The 26,511-nt window shown below is 40.4% G+C and overlaps 1 protein-coding gene across 3 annotated transcripts in view; it reads left to right on the top strand.

Moving 5' to 3' along the window:
* The first annotated feature begins 202 nt into the window (after positions 1-202).
* Positions 203-26,511, top strand: part of SERGEF (secretion regulating guanine nucleotide exchange factor) — an 88,215-nt gene continuing 61,906 nt past the window's right edge. Inside the window, exons 1-6 of one of the 3 annotated variants that reach the window (XR_012679385.1) lie at positions 203-400; positions 9,788-9,926; positions 11,992-12,147; positions 14,196-14,287; positions 20,825-20,885; positions 22,414-22,527. Coding sequence is in view for 2 of the 3 variants with exons in the window: in XM_075187549.1 (XP_075043650.1) it covers positions 359-400; positions 9,788-9,926; positions 11,992-12,147; positions 14,196-14,287; positions 20,825-20,885; positions 22,414-22,527 (604 nt within the window). In the remaining variant the exon portion in view is untranslated. The remainder of the gene's footprint in view (positions 401-9,787; positions 9,927-11,991; positions 12,148-14,195; positions 14,288-20,824; positions 20,886-22,413; positions 22,528-26,511) is intronic. The other 2 variants (XM_075187549.1, XM_075187548.1) reach the window with 2 other exon arrangements.

The following is a 26,511-nucleotide window of genomic DNA, read 5'->3' on the forward strand; positions in this document are numbered from 1 at the left end:
TTATCACTTCATAAACAAGGTTGCATTACTGAAATGAAAAATGTTATTCTCCTGTGAAATGTCAGTTCTACCCTTCACTATATTTTTTCATTACAGCTAATTGTTGAAAAACATATTTCAGGTGAAAAAGCTCATGTGAAAGGTGCAGGATAATGATGCATTGTTCTTTCTTTTTGTGGTTTCAAGGCTTTAAAAGGGTAAAAGAAAACACAAATGATTTGATCAGGACAGTTTGAGGTTTATGAGTCCTTTCCATGAGTCTCGGTGAATTTCACTCTCGCCGGCAGGTGGCGCTACTAGACAAAACCCGCACTCTTTACTTCGGCTGCTGTGTGACGTCACACGCGGAAGTGACAGGATGAGCGGAGGGAAGGAAGAGAGACAGCTGCTCTTCACATGGGTAAGTGTAACTCCGTGTGCCACCAGGGGGCGCTCGTCGTCTCCACTCACTAGAGTGTGCTGGGACTTGTCGTCCCCCAGCAGTATGTATCACTACTCTGGGAGGAGGGGGGTCTGCATCTTGTAGAAGTTCTCATCCATTACTGTGGATAGACGGTGTAAATAAATGGTGATGATGATGTGTGCTGCTCTGTGTCACACAATATATATATATATATATATATATATATATATATATATATATATATATATATATCTATCTATCTATCTATCTATCTATATATATATATATATATATATATATATATATATATATATCTATATCTATATCATACTTGCTCACTTTTGCTGGAATGTCCGGGAGACTCCCAAATTCTGTGTGGGACTCCCGGGAAAGCTGGTAATTCTCCTGTGATGAGCCTCAAAGACACAATTTGCAATGAATCTCGTCATTCCGCTGATGTCACATTGAAGGGACACACTATCATGCGTTCTGTTAAGGTACTAATTTGAGGCGGCGGCGGCGGCTGTAGAACGTATAAGGCTTTGTAAAGAACTTTGTACAGACGGCGCCTCTTTAAATTACTACCTTAACAGAACGCATGATAGTGTGTCCCTTCAATGTGACATCATCAGAGTGTGCCGGGATCTTCAGCTGTCGCAATTTCTTTAAGTCTCCTTTTGAAGCAGTCTGAGTTACCACTCTGTCGGCTATGAGTTCTTCGGTGTCTGGGTATGTACTGTCGTCATGTAGACGGTCGTTATAGTGACTACCAGCAGGTCCAGAGACACCTTCACCCTCCTGTAACTTACAGAGATGGATGCAGACCCCCTGGGACAGAACCTCGTCATTTACTCTTCTTCTGGACAATGTGTGCTGTTCGTTCTGTATCTTATAACAATGTATATAATATCTCATGGGTCTGATAAACCCCACCCACAACCTCCTCCAGGATGTCTGTAACTTGCAGAGATGAGAGCAGACATCTATGTAGCCTGTACTACATACACCCATATAGTTTCGATATCCCCAGATAGCCTCACATGGCCTATATATTTTGTGTACCTCTATATGCCCTCACACACCCCACCTAGGCAGTATGAAGTCATATAGCCGCACATACCCCCACATAACCAGTATACTTCCATATAGCCTCACAATCATCCACATAAACACTATACATCCATACTGCTTATACCACCACACAGACACTATACATCAATACTGCTTCTTATACCACCACATAGACACTATACATCCATACTGCTTCTTATACCACCACATAGACAGTATACATCTATACTGCTTCTTATACCACCACATAGACACTATACATCCATACTGCTTCTTATACCACCACATAGACACTATACATCCATACTGCTTCTTATACCACCACACAGACACTATACATCCATACTGCTTCTTATACCACCACATAGACAGTATACATCTATACTGCTTCTTATACCACCACATAGACACTATACATCCATACTGCTTCTTATACCACCACACAGACACTATACATCCATACTGCTTCTTATACCACCACATAGACACTATACATCCATACTGCTTCTTATACCACCACACAGACACTATACATCCATACTGCTTCTTATACCACCACATAGACAGTATACATCTATACTGCTTCTTATACCACCACACAGACACTATACATCCATACTGCTTCTTATACCACCACATAGACACTATACAATCATACTGCTTCTTATACCACCACACAGACACTATACATCCATACTGCTTCTTATACCACCACATAGACAGTATACATCAATACTGCTTCTTATACCACCACATAGACACTATACATCCATACTGCTTCTTATACCACCACATAGACACTATACATCCATACTGCTTCTTATACCACCACATAGACACTATACATCCATACTGCTTCTTATACCACCACATAGACACTATACATCCATACTGCTTCTTATACCACCACATAGACACTATACATCAATACTGCTTCTTATACCACCACATAGACAGTATACATCCATACTGCTTCTTATACCACCACATAGACACTATACATCAATACTGCTTCTTATACCACCACATAGACACTATACATCCATACTGCTTCTTATACCACCACATAGACAGTATACATCCATACTGCTTATACCACCACATAGACAGTATACATCCATACTGCTTCTTATACCACCACATAGACACTATACATCCATACTGCTTCTTATACCACCACATAGACACTATACAATCATACTGCTTCTTATACCACCACACAGACACTATACATCCATACTGCTTCTTATACCACCACATAGACACTATACAATCATACTGCTTCTTATACCACCACATAGACAATATACATCCATACTGCTTCTTATACCACCACATAGACACTATACATCCATACTGCTTCTTATACCACCACATAGACAGTATACATCCATACTGCTTCTTATACCACCACATAGACACTATACATCCATACTGCTTCTTATACCACCACATAGACACTATACATCAATACTGCTTCTTATACCACCACATAGACAGTATACATCCATACTGCTTCTTATACCACCACATAAACACTATACATCCATACTGCTTATACCACCACATAGACACTATACATCCATACTGCTTATACCACCACATAGACACTATACATCCATACTGCTTCTTATACCACCACATAGACAGTATACATCAATACTGCTTCTTATACCACCACATAGACACTATACATCCATACTGCTTCTTATACCACCACATAGACACTATACAATCATACTGCTTCTTATACCACCACACAGACACTATACATCAATACTGCTTCTTATACCACCACATAGACAGTATACATCAATACTGCTTCTTATACCACCACATAGACAGTATACATCCATACTGCTTATACCACCACATAGACACTATACATCCATACTGCTTCTTATACCACCACATAGACAGTATACATCAATACTGCCTCTTATACCACCACATAGACACTATACATCCATACTGCTTCTTATACCACCACATAGACACTATACAATCATACTGCTTCTTATACCACCACACAGACACTATACATCAATACTGCTTCTTATACCACCACATAGACAGTATACATCAATACTGCTTCTTATACCACCACATAGACAGTATACATCAATACTGCTTCTTATACCACCACATAGACACTATACATCCATACTGCTTCTTATACCACCACATAGACACTATACATCCATACTGCTTCTTATACCACCACATAGACACTATACATCCATACTGCTTCTTATACCACCACATAGACAGTATACATCAATACTGCTTCTTATACCACCACATAGACAGTATACATCAATACTGCTTCTTATACCACCACATAGACAGTATACATCCATACTCCTTATACCACCACATAGACAGTATACATCCATACTGCTTCTTATACCACCACATAGACACTATACATCCATACTGCTTCTTATACCACCACATAGACAGTATACATCAATACTGCTTCTTATACCACCACATAGACACTATACATCAATACTGCTTCTTATACCACCACATAGACACTATACATCCATACTGCTTCTTATACCACCACATAGACAATATACATCCATACTGCTTCTTATACCACCACATAGACACTATACATCCATACTGCTTCTTATACCACCACATAGACACTATACATCCATACTGCTTCTTATACCACCACATAGACACTATACAATCATACTGCTTCTTATACCACCACACAGACACTATACATCAATACTGCTTCTTATACCACCACATAGACAGTATACATCAATACTGCTTCTTATACCACCACATAGACAGTATACATCCATACTGCTTATACCACCACATAGACACTATACATCCATACTGCTTCTTATACCACCACATAGACAGTATACATCAATACTGCTTCTTATACCACCACATAGACACTATACATCCATACTGCTTCTTATACCACCACATAGACACTATACAATCATACTGCTTCTTATACCACCACACAGACACTATACATCAATACTGCTTCTTATACCACCACATAGACAGTATACATCAATACTGCTTCTTATACCACCACATAGACAGTATACATCAATACTGCTTCTTATACCACCACATAGACACTATACATCCATACTGCTTCTTATACCACCACATAGACACTATACATCCATACTGCTTCTTATACCACCACATAGACACTATACATCCATACTGCTTCTTATACCACCACATAGACAGTATACATCAATACTGCTTCTTATACCACCACATAGACAGTATACATCAATACTGCTTCTTATACCACCACATAGACAGTATACATCCATACTCCTTATACCACCACATAGACAGTATACATCCATACTGCTTCTTATACCACCACATAGACACTATACATCCATACTGCTTCTTATACCACCACATAGACAGTATACATCAATACTGCTTCTTATACCACCACATAGACACTATACATCAATACTGCTTCTTATACCACCACATAGACACTATACATCCATACTGCTTCTTATACCACCACATAGACAATATACATCCATACTGCTTCTTATACCACCACATAGACACTATACATCCATACTGCTTCTTATACCACCACATAGACACTATACATCCATACTGCTTCTTATACCACCACATAGACACTATACATCCATACTGCTTCTTATACCACCACATAGACAGTATACATCCATACTGCTTCTTATACCACCACATAGACAGTATACATCAATACTGCTTCTTATACCACCACATAGACAGTATACATCCATACTGCTTATACCACCACATAGACAGTATACATCCATACTGCTTCTTATACCACCACATAGACAGTATACATCCATACTGCTTCTTATACCACCACATAGACAGTATACATCCATACTGCTTCTTATACCACCACATAGACACTATACATCCATACTGCTTCTTATACCACCACATAGACACTATACATCCATACTGCTTCTTATACCACCACATAGACACTATACATCCATACTGCTTCTTATACCACCACATAGACAGTATACATCAATACTGCTTCTTATACCACCACATAGACACTATACATCCATACTGCTTCTTATACCACCACATAGACAGTATACATCCATATAGCCTCACATCCCCCCTCATAGCCAGTATATTTCATATAGCCTCAGATTGCCAATATGACAAACATACATTATAGAGCCATATAAGTGAAATAGACCAGGAGGACCATCTCTATGTGCTGAACAAGGTCCTCAGGAGCATCAGTGGTCGTCATTCCTTCCTGTCTGCAGCAGAGGTCAGTGCATAAAACTACAATCCCCATGAGACTCCCAGGGGTATATTTAGTAAACTGCAGGTTTGAAAATCCGGAGATGTCGTCTATAGCAACCTATAAGAGTCTAGCTGACATTTTGTAGAATGTACTAAATAAATGATAACTAGAATCTGATTGGTTGCTATAGGCAACATCTCCACTTTTTCAAACCCGCAGTTTAGTAAATCGAGTCGCCAGTGAGATTCTGAGACTTTGGAGCTTGTGATGGCATCTTGAAGCTTATACTGCCATGTTCTAGGTAGTGATCCCATGGATGGATACAAGTTATTTTCCGATGCTAAATAACCCCCACCCCTGCAGGTCGGTATTACACAGGGATGTAATTCCTTACTGGGAGGGCAGCATTGGTTAAAGGTCTTACCTCCATGGTGTTTGCTATGTGGAGCACTATTCCCTGCTTCTCTGACTTATATGTCTATATACACTTTTTTTTATTATTAATTAGTTTAATATGTTAAAATATTTACATATTGCTTTTATGTAACTGATTGCCACTGCAGTAAAAGAAGCAAAGTAAGTAAATGTTTTATAAACCTTAATATTAGCCATTTATGCTCTTATTATATCTGCTGAGACAGCAGGTTTCAGCGCGGCACTTTTGCTGCACATTCATGTAACACCAGTTCATTTAAAGCATGTTTTTGCCATTTAGTATCCTATGGTTCAGATGAATATGCATTTGCTGCCTTTCAGATAGGATGCATCTTGAGTAAACTGAGAATGGTGCAGGCATTAGGAACATTGATCACAGTTTCTGCGCCTTTCTGCTGTTCAGACAAACAGCAGTAGAAAACTAATGATTGGGAATGGTATACTGGTGCTTATTACAGTGCTGCTGGTCTGCACAGCGGAGGTGCGCTGTCTCTAGGATCACTCATTTTCAGATTGCTTTTCTCTCATTGTGTTCTATACGGAACATGACATAAAAAGCATATAATTCTCTCTCTTTTTGTGATATGGATGCAATTCATAGTATCTGTTATTAATGTATTCTTTATGTCTGCAAGCTGCATAGTATTAAAACAATATAAAATAAAGAATGCAATCTGTGGGTAATTATCTTTATGCAAGTGATAATACAAGTAACAAATGAAGCCCTACTGTGGTAGCTTATAGTCGTATAAAAGCCATAGAGCCTGACACCATATGGAGCTCACTCGATAGCCAGAGGCTAGTGAGACTCAGCGTTCTCATGGCTCTTTACCCGGAAAAGATGGCACACCATAATGGTCTGTAAAAAGATGAATTCAGAGCTTCAGCAATTTCATCAGGCAACTCCATAGTATGCTGAGTGCGATCTCTGTATCTTAAGTATACAGTCTCAAGTGCACTTTAAATACTTCAGATAAGTGCAGGACCTAGGGGACCCCCCCCTTAATTGTTATACAGGGGGCAGGTGGGATTAAGGAGGAGCTGTCCAAAAGTGGGCAACCTCGTTTACATTCTCCTTCCCAGTAGGGAAGGGATTGGAGTAAGCAAATGAGACAGAGTTAGAATTCATCATAATTTATTTATATAGCGCCAGCAGATTCCGTAGCGCTTTTCAATTGGAAACAAACAGTAATAAAACAATACTGGGTAATACATACATACGTAGAGGTAAGAGGGCCCTGCTCACAAGCTTACAATCTATGGGACAATGGTTTTATACACAAGGGTAAGTGCTACATCATATTAAATATTTGTCCAGCTAGAATGCAAAGGTTACAAACTATTTAGTGGGCTGTATGCTCAGTCACACAACTATGTTGGTCAGAGGATTGTTGTCTTGTGTTAGCTGTGTAGAAGGTGGTAATAGGGTAACCTAGGGAGATTATGATGGTGGTTGAGGAATATTATAAGCTTGTCTGAAGAGGTGGGTTTTCAAAGAACTTTTGAAGGTTTGAATACAAGAGGAAAGTCTTATTGTGTGAGGGAGGGAATTCCACAAAGTGGGTGCAGCCCGAAAAAAGTCCTCTAACCGAGAATGGGAGGATGTGATGAGAGTGGAAGAGAGACGCAGATCTTGTGCAGAACGGAGGTGTCGAGTTGGAAGATATTTTGAGGCAAGTGAGGAGATGTGTGTCGGTGCAATTTTGTTGATGGCCTTGTACGTTAGTAGAAGAATTTTATATTGGATTTGTTGAAAATCAGGCAATTAATGTAGAGACTGACAGAGTGTTAGTAGATGTAAGACAATTTGCAAGGAAAATCAATCTAGCTGCTGCATGCAAAATAGAGTGTATCATTGTAATCATTCAGCATAGTACAATGATAAATGATTCCTTCCATGTGCTTTATGAGGCTACAAGTAGTTAGAAAATAGACAAAGGTGTATATTTACTAAACTGAGGGTTTGAAAAGGAGATGTTGCCTATAGCAACCAATCAGATTTGAGTTATCATTTATTTAGTACATTCTACAAAATGAAAGCTAGAATCTTATTGGTTGCTATAGGCAACATCTCCACTTTTTCAAACCTGCAGTTTAGTAAATATACCCCAAAGTCTTGATTTTTGTTAATGCAGCAACCTAGATTTATGATGGGATGACAGTTGTAATTTAACAATGAAGCATTAAGTCCAGTAGTGATGTTGTAATGTGTTGTGTGTCCTGTGGTTAAAGCAGTTCTCAGATTGAGGTAATGATACAACTTGTAGTAGGGATTCTGTGTCAGCAGAAATTCTGCAGCGTGTGAAGTTGGAAGCGTTCCCAGTAATAGCGCATGCGGCATATTGTCCACTATACTCTGCAATGTGCAGCAGCTGTATCCAGCAAAGGATCATCGTGCAGTTCCCAGTAAAAATTCATTTATAAATATAAAATCAGAAGTCCTTATTATAACCCAGGTAGGTCTTTATAATGCTCATCTTTCAGTCAGATCTCATCCAAAGCATTTCTGAAATCCCATTAACTTTTCTCATCCATGTATAAACCAGTCAAGTATATTACTGTAATCATTAACGTGTTCATTGCTGGACAGTATGTTAGTAATCATTAACGTGTTCGTTGCTGGACAGTGTGTTAGTAATCATTAACGTGTTCATTGCTGGACAGTATGTTAGTAATCATTAACGTGTTCATTGCTGGACAGTATGTTAGTAATCATTAACGTGTTCATTGCTGGACAGTGTGTTAGTAATCATTAACGTGTTCATTGCTGGACAGTATGTTAGTAATCATTAACGTGTTCATTGCTGGACAGTGTGTTAGTAATCATTAACGTGTTCATTGCTGGACAGTATGTTAGTAATCATTAACGTGTTCATTGCTGGACAGTATGTTAGTGTAATCGTTAACGTGTTTTACTGGAAGTGCTTGCTGGTAAGTCATTGTTTATGTCTAATAAAATAGTAAATAATATTGGTGGACATTTCCATGTTATTTCTGCAGTTTCTGAAAATAATTCTGTGTCCAGGATTTATTTCTGGGTGATTGGGTTTTATGTATGTATGTGTGTATATATGTATATGTGTGTATGTGTATATATATGTATGTGTGAGTGTATATATATGTATGTGTGTGTGTATATATATATATATATATATATATATGTATGTATGTGTGTATATATGTATGTGTGTGTGTGTGTATATATATATATGTGTGTGTGTGTGTGTGTGTATATATATGTGTATGTGTGTATGTATGTGTGTGTGTGTGTGTGTATATATATATATATGTGTGTGTGTGTATATATATATGTGTATGTGTGTATATATGTATGTATGTGTGTGTGTGTGTATATATATATATATATGTGTGTGTGTGTGTGTATATATATGTGTATGTGTGTGTGTATATATATGTGTATGTGTGTGTGTATATATATGTGTATGTGTGTGTGTATATATATATATATATATATATATATATATTAGTGATTTCTCTAATGACTGTGACCAGCTTATTTGTCTTCTAGTTGATGATTGCTGATTACAACAGATGAGTTGTGGATTTGTGATTATATCTTTCAGGGCTCAAACAGCTGTGGTCAGCTAGGAGTAGGGAGCAGTGATGATGTCCTGTCCCCAGAACATGTACCAGGCTTCCCAAGCCAGCGATCCATCATAAGGAGCATCGGTGGTGGAGGTTCTCATTCTGCTGCAGTGACTGGTACACTCCTTATATTCATGTGTCACAGGGATTTACATGCAAATATCTTACATTTTTAAAAATAATCTATATAAGTGATAATATGCAAAGCAATAAGTAAATATTTTAAATGCATTCCTTCTGCAAATATCCGTTAGATGAGGTAGTTACCATTAATTGTAGTTTAATCTGACCTGGGATACTGATGCTTTTTATTCTGTATTCACAGTTTAATGAAATTAGTATTTATCATTATTGTCTCAATGTTAAGGTGGAGGAGCACAGACCAGTGTAAGACATAACAATAATTTCTTCTGTCTCCCAAACTCCCAACAAAAATATTATGCGTATTCTAAATATATATTCACGTAAAAAAGATAACTGTATGGAATCAACAAGAGCAGCTGTAATTATTACTTATTGTAGAGATGATCACCAGTGGGTTTGTAATCTGGGTGTAGTAGGTGTTTGTGTGACACATTGTAACTATCCTCATGACCGTGGATTTCTAATAACATTGTGATATTGTTTCTGCTTCCTCATAAACACAAACTGTAAACGACTTATCCATCAGCCTGCGGTCAATGGCTCCTTCCCCCTTGCTCTTATATGACGGTGTTTATCTTCCACATATATAAAATCATTTGAAGAGGGTTTTATTCAGGTTATTTATTTATTACATCTACCCTCTATGGGACTGATACCTCTAACATTAGCCCATACCTGCTTACAATTCAGATCTCCCCTATCTGTGAATCGTGACACTAAAGCCTGTCGCCCATCCACTTCACTAAGGAAGTGGCGGGATGCGGGAGGTTGCTCTGATCTCCCGGGAGAGTTCCCAGAATTTTGGAAGTCTCACGAACTTTCCAAGAGAGTAGGCAGCTATGCATTAGCCCTAAACCTTTCCACATCTGTTGCAGTGTGACACAAAATGATTTTCAGCCTCAATCCTCACCAAGTACTCCTCTGTGTGCCAGCAGGTGGTTTTCATTGCCCCTGTCTCCATAAGTCTCAGAAGATCTGCTTATTTGTATCAAACCCCATCAGTTCTGCTCCTAACCCAACAACTACTCCCCCCTTCACACTGCGCTATTCCTTCTTTGTCGCCCTGTTTGTCTACCTCTCACCCCTAGATTGTGTGCTCCCATGAACAGGGCCCTCTTCCTTCTTGTCCTCCTTTCATTATTTAAGCCACCAGCTCACCTGCTTCTTGCCTCCTATCCTCAACCTGTGGCTCTGATCCAGTGTTCTGCACCGACACTCCTGGATACAGGCTCAGATTGTGCTAATTTGCTCCCCACCTCTAAGCGTAAAGGACTATGCCCTGACTGGTTTGTCTGTTTGTTTGCTATTTATACTACTGATTTGAGGGGTACCTCTAAATGTATGTGAGTAAATGGAGAGGTGTGCACATGTGGCAGTACTAGCGCCTTCTTTACTTAATGCAAACACAGGAAATGTGATTCTGGCCAGAATAAAACAATACAATGTAATGCACCATATGGTACACAAGGTAACATACACAGCCTAGGCTGTGAATCACATTTCCTGTGTTTGCATTAAGTAAAGAAGGCGCTAGTACTGCCACATGTACACACCTCTCCATTTACTCACATACATTTAGAGGTACCCCTCTATTTAGCGCCTAGGTTTTTCTTTCCATTGTCTACCCTGTATAGGAATAGCGTCACCTATACTTTCCCTCTGGCAGCTTTAACATTGCCTACTAAGGAGCGCAGTTAACCACACTCCTCGCTATACTACTGATTTGCCTATTTTGTAGTGCACTGTTTTTTCCTTTGTTATAATGTCCTGTGTTTGCCTTGTACTGTTTTACTTGTATCCTCTATGTACGCTGCAGCCGACTTTTTGTGGAGCCTTATAAATAAACAATAATAATAATAAAAAAAAAAATAATCCATATACCTGCAGATAGTCTGACAATGTCAGCTGCTGCCACCTACTGGGTGTACTGCAGATTGCATTACCTGTTACAGTCAGCATGACTAAATATGTGGGACTATGCACGTTATATAGTGATGATAGAATGACAACATTCTAAATACTTCTTTCTGTCTCGTAGATTCAGGACAATTATATGTATGTGGTCAAAACAAAAATGGACAATTGGGCCTGGGTCACTGTGAGGATATACAATGTTTCAGTTTGTGTTCTGCCATTTTGGACATACGTGTGGCTAAGATTTCGTGTGGCTGGGACTTCTCCATTATCTTAACAGGTATTTAATGTATGTCCTATATAACATTTAAGGTTGCCCTTGTTCCCAGAATGTAAGAAATCAGGTTTGTATTAGAACCAGATTCACTTGGCTCCAACAAAGATTTTATTAACAAAGCCACAAAGTAGACTCCCTATAGGATATATATTGTGTCCAGGTTCCAATATCTAGAATAAAGTATGATATGTGAAAAGGTGCTATATAGAAATGAGAATCACAAGAATTGAGTAGATGACTCATTAGTCTTAATTTGTTAGTTACTTTGTTTAATGTTGTAAAGATTGATCTTTATTTAGGAATTGTCATCACTTTTGATGTTTACTAAAGCATAGTGTATCTTACAGCTCATAAGTGTTTTATGATTAATACAATTGTTTTTTATTATGTATGTGAGCTCTGGTGCTAAGCCAGTAGTAGGAAATCTTATTGTGTAAATTACATAAATATACATTGATAAATTGTCTGCAAAGCGCTTACATTAAAAGGGCTACCCAATCTGCTGCAAGACTTGCTTCACCTGCTGCTTCTCTGCCATACCGTTTGTGAGGGGACGGTGTCTACCAAGGCTGAACAGCTTACCTAGTTCCCCTGTACGTAGGTAAATACTTACACCCAGGCAGATATCCAACTTAACCAATGGTAGCTTTCATTAATGAAACAGCAACAGCAGGCACAAAACAAATATATATACAGGAGTAACAATTACAGGTGTGCACAATGGACACGAGAGTAGTCCATACGATACAATACTGATCCTATTATGGCCACCTTGGGAAATCCGACTATAGGCTTACACTTTCCTGGGAGTACGAAGCCCCAGTGACTGCCAGCAGGGCAGTGGTCCGGCTTCACTGTCACCTCGCTTTTGGTGAGCACACAGATTCACAAGACCTGGGGTAACTTATCCAGAGGAAGAGGAACAGGGGTCCTCGCAGTCCTTCCCCTGATCTCCGTCCTCCATCAGCTGGCAGGAACCATTACCTCCTACATCAGCCTGATCTTTCCTCCATCACCCCCCTGACACTGCTCTATCTTACACCCACAGAATAGCCTCCGGCTGTAGGGGTGTGACATGTGGTTAACTAGCAATGCAAATACAGGGCCAAATATACACAATCTATATATATGGTAACAGCATAATGTAAAGGTGACTATTCACTCCATTGTGTTGTAAACATAACACTTACCTGACTAGATTTTTACAGAGGAGGAGACACTACCCTGAGCTAGATCTCCTGATGTTTAGGTAATCAAAGATAATTTCTGTTAAACAATAGTCTGGTCTACCTGATAATATAATTATTGATGTTTTGTTTCTGCAGACCTAGAATACACATAGACTTACTCTGTTGGCATAAGTAAACAATAGGAAGCCCTCAGACTAACAGGAATACCTCACCTACAGTGTAATAGATAATAACACAATCTCCTATAGCACCTATCTTAAAGCTAATATTCAAACACAGTATGGGGTGAGCACAGGCATACTATGGGAATGAAAACACACATACTGAATACACAGTCATAATGTGTTCTAGGGCAGACCCTCTATATGGGGATAAAACGTACATGGTCAACGGAAATGTGACAACCTTCATTAGTTTTCCATAAACTTCGGAATTAAACCAAAGTGCTGTTCCCTCCACGTCTCACCTATATTCCTCACCCGTTAATACTGTCCTAGCCCCCTCCGTGCTCCTCTCTTCCAGACTCAACTTCATTCCATGCACGGCTTTAAAACTTCTCTTCTAACCTGTCCTATCCATCTCCTCCACAATCCCTCATCTTATACTATCTGCCTTACAGTATCTGCTCACACTTCTCCCACCTGCAGACTTCACTCAAAAATGACTTACGCTGGGTGCTACAGCTATCAACTTTATTTTAATACCCAATTATATATTACAAAGCCTAACTCTACTTCTCATTGTGATTAATGACCTGATATATATATATATAATAGTGTGTGTGTGGTTGTGTGTGTGTGTATGTTGGGTTTGCTAGCTGTTACCATGGATTTTATCAAGATTTTTTTTTTAATCTTCCAGAAAATGGTCATTTGTTATCTTGTGGATCCAATGCATTTGGTCAGCTAGGAGTTACTCGGCAAAAGTCAAGTTCTGTACCTAAGCCAGTTCAGGTATGTACTGCACTGTAACATGTAATATGTGTATATGCCACCTCTTGCAGTACAGATTCTACAGTAAAGGAGGAAGAGCTTGCCATAGAGGTAGTAACAGAATAGAGTAAGAGTAGCCTCAGAGCGTTGGATACATATCAAAGGGTTACGTTGCATATTAATCGCATCGCAATGATTGTAGTGTACAGAAATTATCCAAAATCATCTTGTGAACCCTAAAGTCACGTTACCAAATGAGGAATTCTTGGTGACATTCCACAAAGTGAAGTAAAGAATATTTCAATTGTCTTTGTTTTCTCTTCTTTTAAACTTCATTTTTATTGAAGTGTTTGTTCATTCATTTGTACGGAAATGACAGTGTGAACCACATAATTAAATATGCTTTTACAATACTTAGGCCGCGGATGCTTATGTAGAATAGTAAAGATATCGCAGAACAAGTAAACATTGTAAAACTTCACAATCAGTAACATAAGAATGGAAAGTAGGTTCCCTTCTTTACAACAATGAAGACATACAGTTGTTATCACATACCTTGGTCACGTTCTAGGAGATCCTAGAGCCAGAATGAAATAGTTTTATGGTAAAACATGTGAATACTAGACAATGTCAGGAAGAGACCATTGTGGTGTATGTTACGAATGGCCCTACCCGGGGCTCTCTTCTTCATGACATCTAAAACACACACAATGCTCAGCTAGTGTATGACCCAGTGCAAATCGCTCAAGAATTTCATGACTATTAGAAAGCATTGTACAATCTCCCTGATGCTCCAGCCTCTGCCGATTCTCTTGAAGAGGAGATCAATTCATTTTTATCCTCTCTCCCGTTACCATCCCTTTTATACACAGACCGCACCTTCTTGATTACAAACATTACACAGAGACGATATCGGCTATTAAATCACTGAAGTTGTCCTCTACCCCAGGTCCTGGTGGTCTCACGCCCCAATATTACAAAAAGTTCTTACTTCTCACATGACAGATTTTTTAAATAAAATCCTGACTGGCTCCTTGTTTGATGATGCGACGACCCTAGCCACCGTCATACCCAAACCAGATAGAGACCCTACTTACTGCTCCAATTATAGACCTATGTCATTACTAAATGTAGACCTTCAGATTTATGCAAAAATTTTGGGCAATCGATTGAATACACTCCTCCCCTCCCTGGTCCAACCGGATCAGGCCGGGTTTATACCGGGCCGTCGGGCCTTAGACAACACCAGGCGGGTAGTTGACCTCGTGCACTCTATTCACTCCGGTAGACAACCATCACTGATCATGGCGCTGGATGCTGAAAAAGAGTTTGATCGCATTTCCTGGAAATTCATGTCTAGAGTCTTGGGGTCAATGGGGTTTACTGGTAAATTTTTAGATAGTCTATTAGCTTTATGTAAATCACCTAGAGCAGTGGTGGTGGCCAAAGGAATCGCTTCTTCTCCCTTCTCAATTTGTAACGGGACACGACAAGGCTACTGTCTCTCGCCCTTAATTTTTGCCCTGTTAATCGAACCATTAGCTGCAAAAAAATTATTTACAATAATGCTATCCACGTGATTAAAGGAGGAAAATCCCATCATAAAATCTCCCTATACGCTGACGATGTCCTCCTGACTCATTCAGACCCCTTTGTTTCTTTGCCCCCCCTTCTTGCAGATATTAACACCTATGGTCGTATATCAGGCTATAAAATAAATCCACAAAAGACAGAATTTCTTGACTTTTACCTGACGGACGAAACTAGTTCAACCCTCACCCAACAATTCCCCTTCAAATGGCATCAAAAAGGATGAAATATTTAAGATTCCACTTTACTAAGCAACATAGCCAGTTTTTTATCCTTCAAGCTAATTATCCTAAATTACTAACCCAGGTCAAATCCGATCTAGAAACCTGTTGCCAACATTTCATCTCCAGGATAGGACGCAAAGGGGGGTATTCAATTGTTGCTCCGGGCGCCGCCGGAACGAGCGCGTTAAAACTATTACCGTGTATACGGTAATTACTCGCTCAATTTCAGCTCGCAGCTCCCTTAGCAGCGAGCTGAAATTGAGCGAGTAAATTACCGTATGAACGGTAATTACGTGCAATATTACCGTATAAACGGTAATAGTTTTAACGCGCTCGTTCCGGCGGCGCCCGGAGCAACAATTGAATACGCCCCATAAACTTGATTAAAATTAACATTTTACCCAGATTTCTTTGTTTTTTAAGCCATGCCTATATATATCCCTCCATATCTTTTGAAATTTTTGCAACACTACACATCACAATTCATGTGGGGCAAGACACGCCGCAGAGTTTGGCTTCTACATAGATTGGCATGGGGTGGAGGCTTGGGGGACCCCAATTTTAAACATTATTTCTTAGAGGCACAACTTGCCCAATGTGTTTTATGGAACGCTCCTGGCCCCTCCAGAGTTTGGGTTTCCATCGAAACTGAAAGCCTGGGTATTTCCTCTATCTCCTCTCTCCTGTGGCTCCCTCGTCCTAGCCACCCGCACTATGCCATTCATCACCCGGTTGTAGCTCACTCGCTATCCCTCTGGGCTAGGAACAGGAGCTAGCTTAAATCTTGCATTCACTCAGTCCCAATCATTCCGCTCTTTGATAATCCTAAATTTCCACCAGGCTGTATTTTGTCCTCTTTTGAACCTTGGAAACAGGAAGGTGTACGCTATCTTGTTGACATCACCAAAGACAGCTCCTTCTCCTCTTTTGATGTCTTAAAAATATACTATAATATTCCCAACACACATTTCTTTCAATTCCTACAGTTAAGGGACTTCCATTCCACTAATAAATTAAATCTAGGTGTTAGGCCATTGCCCTTTTTTGAGTCACTTTCCTTTTGACGGTCCTCTACTAAAGGTCTCATATCCCTTCTGTATTTGGAGCTCAGAATTCCTGAAGCGGACGACGGAGACACATGAACGAGCCTGGAAGGAAGACCTGGATAGACCCCTAGATAATGAAGACAGGAGGAAATAAAAACTAATGCAGCTTTCAGTTCAGTTTGCGTAAAATTAAAAGAAACCGCATATAAGCTCTTGTATCGTTGGTATTTGGTGCCAACCAAATTACATAAGATCTTCCCGGACTCCTCCAGCACTTGCGGGAGATTATGTGTGATGGAGGGTTCCTTCCTCCATATATGGTGGCATTGCCCTAAACTCGCCCCATTCAGGCTGGAACTTTGCATCACAATTATTACAAATTGACATCCCCTTTTACCCTAGGTACTTCCCCCTTCTTGGAATTCCGTTTGCCACTAACCACCATATGAAAATGTTTAGGCACATAGTCTTTGTTGCACTATGCCATATTGCCACTGATTGGAAGCAACCCCATGCTCCAACACTACAGACGATCATTGGCAGAATATGGTACACATACTATTAATTTAATGTTGGGGTTGTTTGGGAGGAAATGGATCTTTTTATGAAAGGTGAATGATATTAATTTACTGTCCGGGTTGGTTGCTGGGAGGCCTAATTATTAAACATGGGTGCTTTTGATTTAATATCGGGCTGCTTTGGGGGAGGGAGGCCTACTTATGTTTACACATTGCTGAGATTTCTATATTGGGTACCAGTCCTTTTTCCAAACAGGGACCCAACGTTCCAGGATCCAGACAAGCAGTAACTGAGCTTAGGACACGAACAGCAGCAACAAGTAGTGAAAGCAGCAAGAACAGGTAGGAGAGAGCAGGACAGTCTGACAACTGTTCTGACACACTCAGTTAGGACTTTGTCCTGACTGTAGGGACAGGTGGGAGGTATGTCCCGCTTCCCTCGGCTCTGCTCGCAAAGGGAGAGCTGTGTGCACCTACCCAGTAGTGCACGCAGCATTGCCCATGTATATTATGGAGATAGGTAGAGTTGGAGAGCAGCCAAGCACTGTCTAAAATTATAGCCACGCCCCCATGCATGCTGGTCACACCCACTGGCAGTGTTGCATGGAAACCCCCTCTCTACAAATCCTGCGTTTGCCCTTGGTGTGGGCATAATTGTCTTGGCCAAGTGACAAATCTCTTACTTAGTGTACTAGGGCAGCTTTGTTGTGGGTATATTAGGGAGGTGTCAGGCACCCTCCCCGCATCGTGTCCATAGAGTGGGGTCGGCTGACTGTTGTTTCCGGCCAGTGAAGCCCTGTTGTCAACAGGGACGCTGCTTCCCCCGTCCGTCTGTTCGCTCCCAGTGGCATGTGCAGTAGCGCGTCCCGATGCTAGGCAATGGGACGTCCATTCTGGACCCCTGTCGTCAGTCAGTGACGTCACTGACTGCCGGCCTCTCACTGTTCTATTCCTGCCTTCAGCGTTCCGTAACACACATACAATAACACACATCCTCAGTGATGACCAGTAACACACATAAAATATCACACAATCTCTGTGTGACCATTAACACACGTACAGTAACACACATATAATAACACATATCCTCAGTGATGACCAGTAATACACATACACTATCACACAATCTCTGTGTGACCAGTAACACACATACAGTAACACACATACAATAACACACATCCTCAGTGATGACCAGTAACACACATAAAATATCACACAATCTCTGTGTGACCAGTAACACACATACAGTAACACACATTCAATAACACACATCCTCAGTGATGACCAGTAACACACATACAATATCACACAATCTCTGTGATGACCAGTAACACACATACAATATCACACAATCTCTGTGATGACCAGTAACACACATACAATATCACACATACAGTAACACACATACAATATCACACAATCTCTGTGATGACCAGTAACACACGTACAGTAACACACATTCAATAGCACACATCCTCAGTGATGACCAGTAATACACATACAATATCACACAATCTCTGTGATGACCAGTAACACACATACACTATCACACAATCTCTGTGATGACCAGTAACACACATACACTATCACACAATCTCTGTGATGACCAGTAACACACATACACTATCACACATCCTCAGTGATGACCAGTAACACACATACAATATCACACAATCTCTGTGATGACCAGTAACACACATACACTATCACACAATCTCTGTGATGACCAGTAACACACATACACTATCACACATCCTCAGTGATGACCAGTAACACACATACACTATCACACAATCTCTGTGATGACCAGTAACACACATACAGTAACACACATATAATAACACACATCCTCAGTGATGACCAGTAACACACATACACTATCACACAATCTCTGTGATGACCAGTAACACACATACACTATCACACATCCTCAGTGATGACCAGTAACACACATACACTATCACACAATCTCTGTGATGACCAGTAACACACATACACTATCACACATCCTCAGTGATGACCAGTAACACACATACAGTAACACACATACAGTAACACACATACAGTAACACACATATAATAACACATATCCTCAGTGATGACCAGTAATACACATACACTATCACACAATCTCTGTGTGACCAGTAACACACATACAGTAACACACATTCAATAGCACACATCCTCAGTGATGACCAGTAACACACATACAATATCACACAATCTCTGTGATGACCAGTAACACACATACAGTATCACACAATCTCTGTGATGACCAGTAACACACATACAGTAACACACATATAATAGCACACATCCTCAGTGATGACCAGTAACACACATACAGTAACACACAATCTCTGTGATGACCAGTAACACACATACAGTAACACACATTCAATAACACACATCCTCAGTGATGACCAGTAACACACATACAATATCACACAATCTCTGTGATGACCAGTAACACACATACAGTAACACACATACAGTAACACACATACAGTAACACACATACAGTAACACACATACAGTAACACACATACAGTAACACACATACAGTAACACACTGACAGCAGCCGAGACTTCAAAGTCCGTAACTTTCAGAAGCAAAATGGTTCTGTCCTTTCCGTCACAAGGATCTGCAGTGCCGGAGAGCAAACACAAGGAACAAACAGTAAACATAGCACTTGGTACATACTACATACATAACGCATTTATGGTACAATGCATATGACAAAGTTGGAAAGTCAGAAGAGTTACCAGTAAATTGAGTTGCATAGTACAGGGACGTGGCAGGTGACAGAGTGCAGGTCAGCAAGAAGCTTACCAGTGACCAGGAGGAAGAGCTGAGTAGGCAGGACCGGAAATTCTGGAGACGCAACTAGTAGACCAGATGGGAGTTGCTTTCATGGGTGTCTTCGTTAGATAGGATAGGAAATGCAGGATAACCTGAGGAGATAGGGCCCTGCTAATGAGAGCTTACAATCTAGAGATGATCTCCTTCCAGAAAGACCAAGAAGGCATCCAACATATTAGGTTATTGCTTTGCTTGATTTGCCATTCAATTCTAATTATCAGAGACAATACATATTTAGTCTGTGATTATGTTTGAGTGATGCTCTCATTTTTTTGATGGCTATGGAAAAAGTTCTCATTCTGGCCTTTTATTTCTAGAATGTCAAGGAGAAGGTTGTGGACATCACGGCTGGTTTAAGACACTCCCTTGCTCTTACAGGTCAGAATGTATGTGGACTACTAACATCTGTGATGGTTGTTTTGTGAACAATTGGTTTTTACAGCTCTTTCCTTTCCCCTCTTGTGTTTGCAAAATTTCTAATATTCCTGAGCTAAGAAGGTAGGGGCTGGCACATCCCTCTTCACCAGTTTAAGAAGTTTCAGCAGATAGCAATGAGCAAAAAATATTAGTAAACTGATATAGAACAAATAATATATCTTGGTGTTTTTATTGCACCCCTTTTATGTCCTCTTTGTCCCTTTTTTATTACAAGATTTCTGCACAGAGAATATTTATCATTTACATCAGTTCCTGCCTCATTGGAGCTTACAGTCTAAATTCCTAACACACACTAGTTTTAATTTTGTCAGCAGCCAATTAACATTGGAGTATGGGCGAAAGCCCACGGAAGCACGGAGAGAGCGTACAAACTCCACATAGACAAGGCCATGGTTGGGAATTGAACTCATGACGCCAGTGCTGTGAGGCAGAAGTGCTAACCACTGAGCCACTGTGCTACCATGTGTGTAAATGTCGCTGGCTCTCTATCACATGCTGTACATATAACCTTAATGTAATCTGTTGAACTCTTTCATTCGTTATATGGGGCTGAATCATTCATATATATATTTGTGAGTGTTACCTTTTTTTCAAAAAGTAATTAGTATTTTAGGTGTTTGGCCGTTTTACTAAACGGGTTACAAGCAAAGCACCCATTGTCTGTACCAGGATGTATAAGCCTAAATAAAGTGATCTTGTTCTAGAGATTTTGACATCCTTTGTCATATGTCAGATTACAAGACCCAGACTGAGACGGCAGACCATGCAGAAAGACCCATTAGCTTATTTCTGCCTTGCATAGATGGCTACCTTCCAGTATGGGTGGGGTGGTTCTGGTGACATTTCACAAGCATTACACTTAGATGGTGGAGGTTGGTGCCACAGCTGATGGATATAAATCACACCACCAAATTTCCCATAGCTGTATCTCTACATTTTGCATTATAACTAGTACATCAGGCAAAATTCTATTCACTTGCAGGGCAGTATAACTGTGTAGTTCCCTGCCGATACTCACACTCAGCAGATTGCACAGCTGCAGAAAAGTGCCTCCCATTTTCTTTCCTCCAATAATGTGGCCTTTTTCAAATTGGTTATCCCTTTATTCCATTGTAATAAATATTTTTTTCAATGAACAAATGTTCTTAACTGGAAGGGGAGGTATCAATGATCCTGTCACCCCCTCTCTCACACACACACATTTCTTTTAAAAAGAGGGATTCTTGTTTGGAAGAAGGGAGTACTTCTTTTAGACCAGGATGCCCATATTATTTCTTTTTTTGTGATCAGTCTTGATCATGCACTCACCCCTCCATTTGCCAAATAGGTGGGATACCAACATTTGAAATAGGGCAGACATTCAAATGTGTACGTATATGTAATTATGCAATCTGAAATATATTATATTTGTGGTATACCTGCAGACTGCAGTCACAAGTCCACTTTCATGAGTTTGTTTGTTTAACAGAGAGTGGGCAGACATTGCAGTGGGGTTCTGGATTGGCATCACATGCAAAGAGATTCTGCCACAGAGGAGCCATCCATCCTTTCTACACAGCTGAGGAACCTTGTCTGGTACCAGGTATTAGGGATTTTTAAAAAAAACATATTTTATTAGGGAATTTTTCAACTTTTAAACAGTATACAGATTACTTTGATCAAACAAAAAGTATAATGTGATTAAGAAGATCAATAAGAAAAAGAACAATAAAAGTAGAGACAAGGAAAAGAAAAGCAGGGGACAGTAAGGGGAGCGATGGAGGACGTCTCAGTAAGAGGAGAGAGGAAGGGGAGAGGAGAGGAAAAGAGAGTGTTAGCATGTAAAGAGGGGAAAGGAAGAAAGGCGTCTGGCCTGGCATCTAGGTGTACAATAAGTTCTCAGCATGCGGTGTGTAACTGATATTATAATCGTCAGCTTCAGTGCTAATCGGATCTTGGTTGGTCTGCTCCATAGGAGGATAGCCAAGGGTTCCAGATTGTTCGAAAGTTGATGATAATTCTTGTAATGTGTTGACAACTGTAGGTCTGTCATATTCTATTAATCACAGGTAGTGCAGAGGGATCTGGTTGTTTCCAGCTTCCCGCTATTGCACATTTGGCTGCTTTGAGTATATGGCCCACAAGTGCCATTGTGTATTTATTAGTATCTGGTATGGGTCTGTGTAGTAAAGAGTAGGAGGGGCAGGGGGAGGGGGGTTGTATTGAGGTAACTCTATAGATTAGACTGTGAATTCTCTGCCAGAATCCCACAACCCTGGGGCAGGACCACCAAATATGATGAAATGAGCCCTCTTGTCCACATGATCTCCAGCACAGGTTAGAGTGATCAGGATATATGGCTTTTAGGTGTGTGGGAACCGAATACCATCTGTATAGGAGCTTATATGAATTCTCTTTAGTTCGTGCACAGTTAGAGGTCATGGCGACTCGTGTCCTGATCTTATCCCACTCATCCACCCCCAGTTCCACATTAAGGTCTTCTTCCCATTTTAGTTCATAGCGGTCTTTGACAGGTTGACAAAATGCCACCAAGATATTGTACAAAGTGGAAATTAAGGGAGGGACTTATTTCGGCAAAAAGTTTCTAAAGGTGTAAGTTGGTATATAAGCTTGAATGCTGGAATTGATTCGTATAGGTGTCTTAATTGAAGATACTGGTAGAAATGGTCATGAGGAATGTCATATCGTCGTTGTAAGTCTGCAAATTCAGGGAATAGCCGCATATGTGCTATGTCAATAAGAGACCTGTACGGTACTGTAATCCCATATCTGGAGAGAGAAAGGAGTGGTGGGTGGGAGTAGAGAGAGTGGCGGTCTATGTTTGATTGATATCCACAGTAGTGTGTAGGGCGAAAGTAAGTGTAGGAGATTGGCCTCAATGTCAACCCGAAAGTTTGTGGAAGATGGGGAGTGATATAGGACTAATTGAGTCAGATGTGCGGCCATACAGTATTTGGAGATGTTTTGAATGCCTAATCATCCTCCTGAGTTCCGCCGGTACAGCGTACAAGCTCGCACACTGGGTCATCTGCCTGCCCAAACAAATCTGGCAATTTGCTTCTGCAGGGTCTGAAGCACAAGGGGAGGGTACTCGGTTAGGTAGGGTCTGAAACAAATAGAGGATTTGTGACAAAATTCATTTTTACCGCTGTTATGCGGCCGAGCCAGGAAATATACAGTCCATCCCACTTCTCAAGGTCACGTTAAGTGAGTCCAAGAGTCGAGGAAAATTGACTGCGTATAGTTGGTTATAATGACCCGTTAGATAGATCCTCAACTATTTACGCTTGTCCAGCTGCCATCGGAAATTTGATTGATGCTTCAGGGTATCTAACAGGGGAGAAGGTAGATTGAGAGGGAGAATTTCCGATTTGTCCACATTGATCTTGAAATTAGATACTGCACCATATTAGCTGAGTTCTCTTTGAAGAGATGGAAGGACGGCAAGGGGGTTGGTAATTGTAAGAAGTAGATCATCTGCATACATAGAAATCTTGTAGTCGGTCGTCCCCGCTTGACTTTCAGAGATCGTCAAGTTGTTGCGAACACAGAACGCCAGTGGTTCCATTGTGAGAGCAAATAGCAAAGGGGAGAGTGGGCAGCCTTGTCGGATACCATAAGAAACGGAGACGACGCGGCACCGTTGGCTAAGACCGTAGCTGAGTGATTCTAATAAAGGGATGCTAGCCTGCATAAAGACGACCTCTAAATCCCATTGCAGCAAGAGTAGCTCTCATAAAAGTCAACGAGACCCTGTCAAACGCATTTTCTGTATCAAGAGACACCACCAGAGCTGGAACTTGAGCCCGGTTTGCTATCTCAATTAGATCAATGGCTCATCTAGTGTTGTCAGCTCCCTGTCGAGCGGGGATAAAACCTACTTGGTCTTGGGTGGACCAGGGCGGGGATTACTCGGGCTAGTCTGTTCACAAGTAATTTCGCAAATCGCTTTAAGTCCACGTTTAATAGTGAAATAAGTCGGTAACTCTCACAGTGACTAGGTTCCCGTCCCTCTTTGGCTATAACAATAACGTCCGCTCTAGTGGTGTCTCTCTCAAACTTTTTTTCCACTTAAAATTGCATCAAAAAGCGAGAGAAGCATAGGTACAAGGTCATAGGCAAATTTCTTGTAGTATAGTGCCATAAGGCCATCCGGGCCTGGAGCTGCTGAGTTTCTAAGGGTTTTAATGGTCATTTTGATCTCCTTTGTCTTGATTTCAGTATTTAAGATTGATAGCTGTGCTTCAGTAAGGCTGGGAAGGGAGCAGGTATAGAGAAAGTAACGTATTTGGGTGTAAAGAGTTTCTGGGGGGTCTGTCGGTGGAGGAAGATTATATAGCAGATTGTAGTAGCCGTGGAATCTATTAGCTGTAGCCTGGGGGTCATATAGTGATTGTTGTGCCTGATCTTTGATGGACACAATTGCGGGTCTGTTTGTTTTGAAGCCTACGAGCAAGTAATGTGTCCACTTCGTCCCCTTTATCGTAGTAACGTTGTTGAAGCCATTGAAAAGTCTTGGCCGGCTTAGAGGCTAGTAACTTGCCAAGCTGTTCCCACAGAGCCAGAAGTTTAAGATAAGTTTTACGTTTGGGTTATTTTTTATGTTTAGTTAGGATTTGTATTTGGGTTTCTAGGTCAATAACCTCTTGTTCATGTAATTTTTTCTCATGAGAGGCTAAGCTAATCAGGCAACCTCTAATGGTAGCCTTATAGGCTCCCCATCTAATAGTGGCAGTAGTATCGTCTTGGTCATTGTCTGTTTGAAAGTCAAGTATGGCCTGTCGTTTCGTACTAATATTGTCTTTTTTTAGAAATAAATGGTCATTTAATCTTCATCGGTAGAGGTTAGCTTGAGTGAGCAAATATTGTAGCTTGAAGCTTTCAGGAGCCATTTGACTATCTCATAGTGTTGGATGTGAATGGTCTAGTCATTTATTTAAGATGGTATTAAAGTCGCCTCCTATATTTTACCCTTCCAATCCCAATTCGTGAGAGTCTGGCAAAGAATTGAGTGAAAAAGGTGTTTTGAAAATTAGTGGGAGTGTACAGTGTAGCTTGGGTGATTGATGTGTAAAGGAGGGAACCAGATAGAATGATAAATCATCCTTGAGGATCTGTATAAGATAAGTCAATTGTTAGTGGGAGAGTATAGTGGCGTAGGATAGCTGTACGCATTACCTTTTGATAAGATGTAGAGTAGTATACCTTGGGGTAGTTTTTACATTGCAGGTTTGGGTGAGTATGCTGAAAGTGCGTTTCTTGTAACATTAAAATCTGTGGAGAATGACATTTCAAGTACTGGAACAATAAAGTATGTTTTTGCAGAGTGTTAAGACCGCTAACATTTATGGTTAGAACTGAGAGAATCATGGTTGATAGCTGTGGAAGTTAAAACAAGATAATTTACGGTAATATAAAAGGAGTAGCAAGGTGCCAGGCCGAGGCGAAAAAGGACAGGGAGGGGGAGGGAGGGGTTATTGGGGGGATGAAAGTGAAGAGAAAGGGGAGAAGACAGCTTGACTGGCAAGGCATGTCTTCTGAAAGTGGAAACCAGTACATCCTGTGC

This window comes from Mixophyes fleayi, chromosome 10 (assembly GCF_038048845.1).
Source record: "Mixophyes fleayi isolate aMixFle1 chromosome 10, aMixFle1.hap1, whole genome shotgun sequence".
NCBI classification, from domain to species: Eukaryota; Metazoa; Chordata; class Amphibia; order Anura; family Limnodynastidae; genus Mixophyes; species Mixophyes fleayi.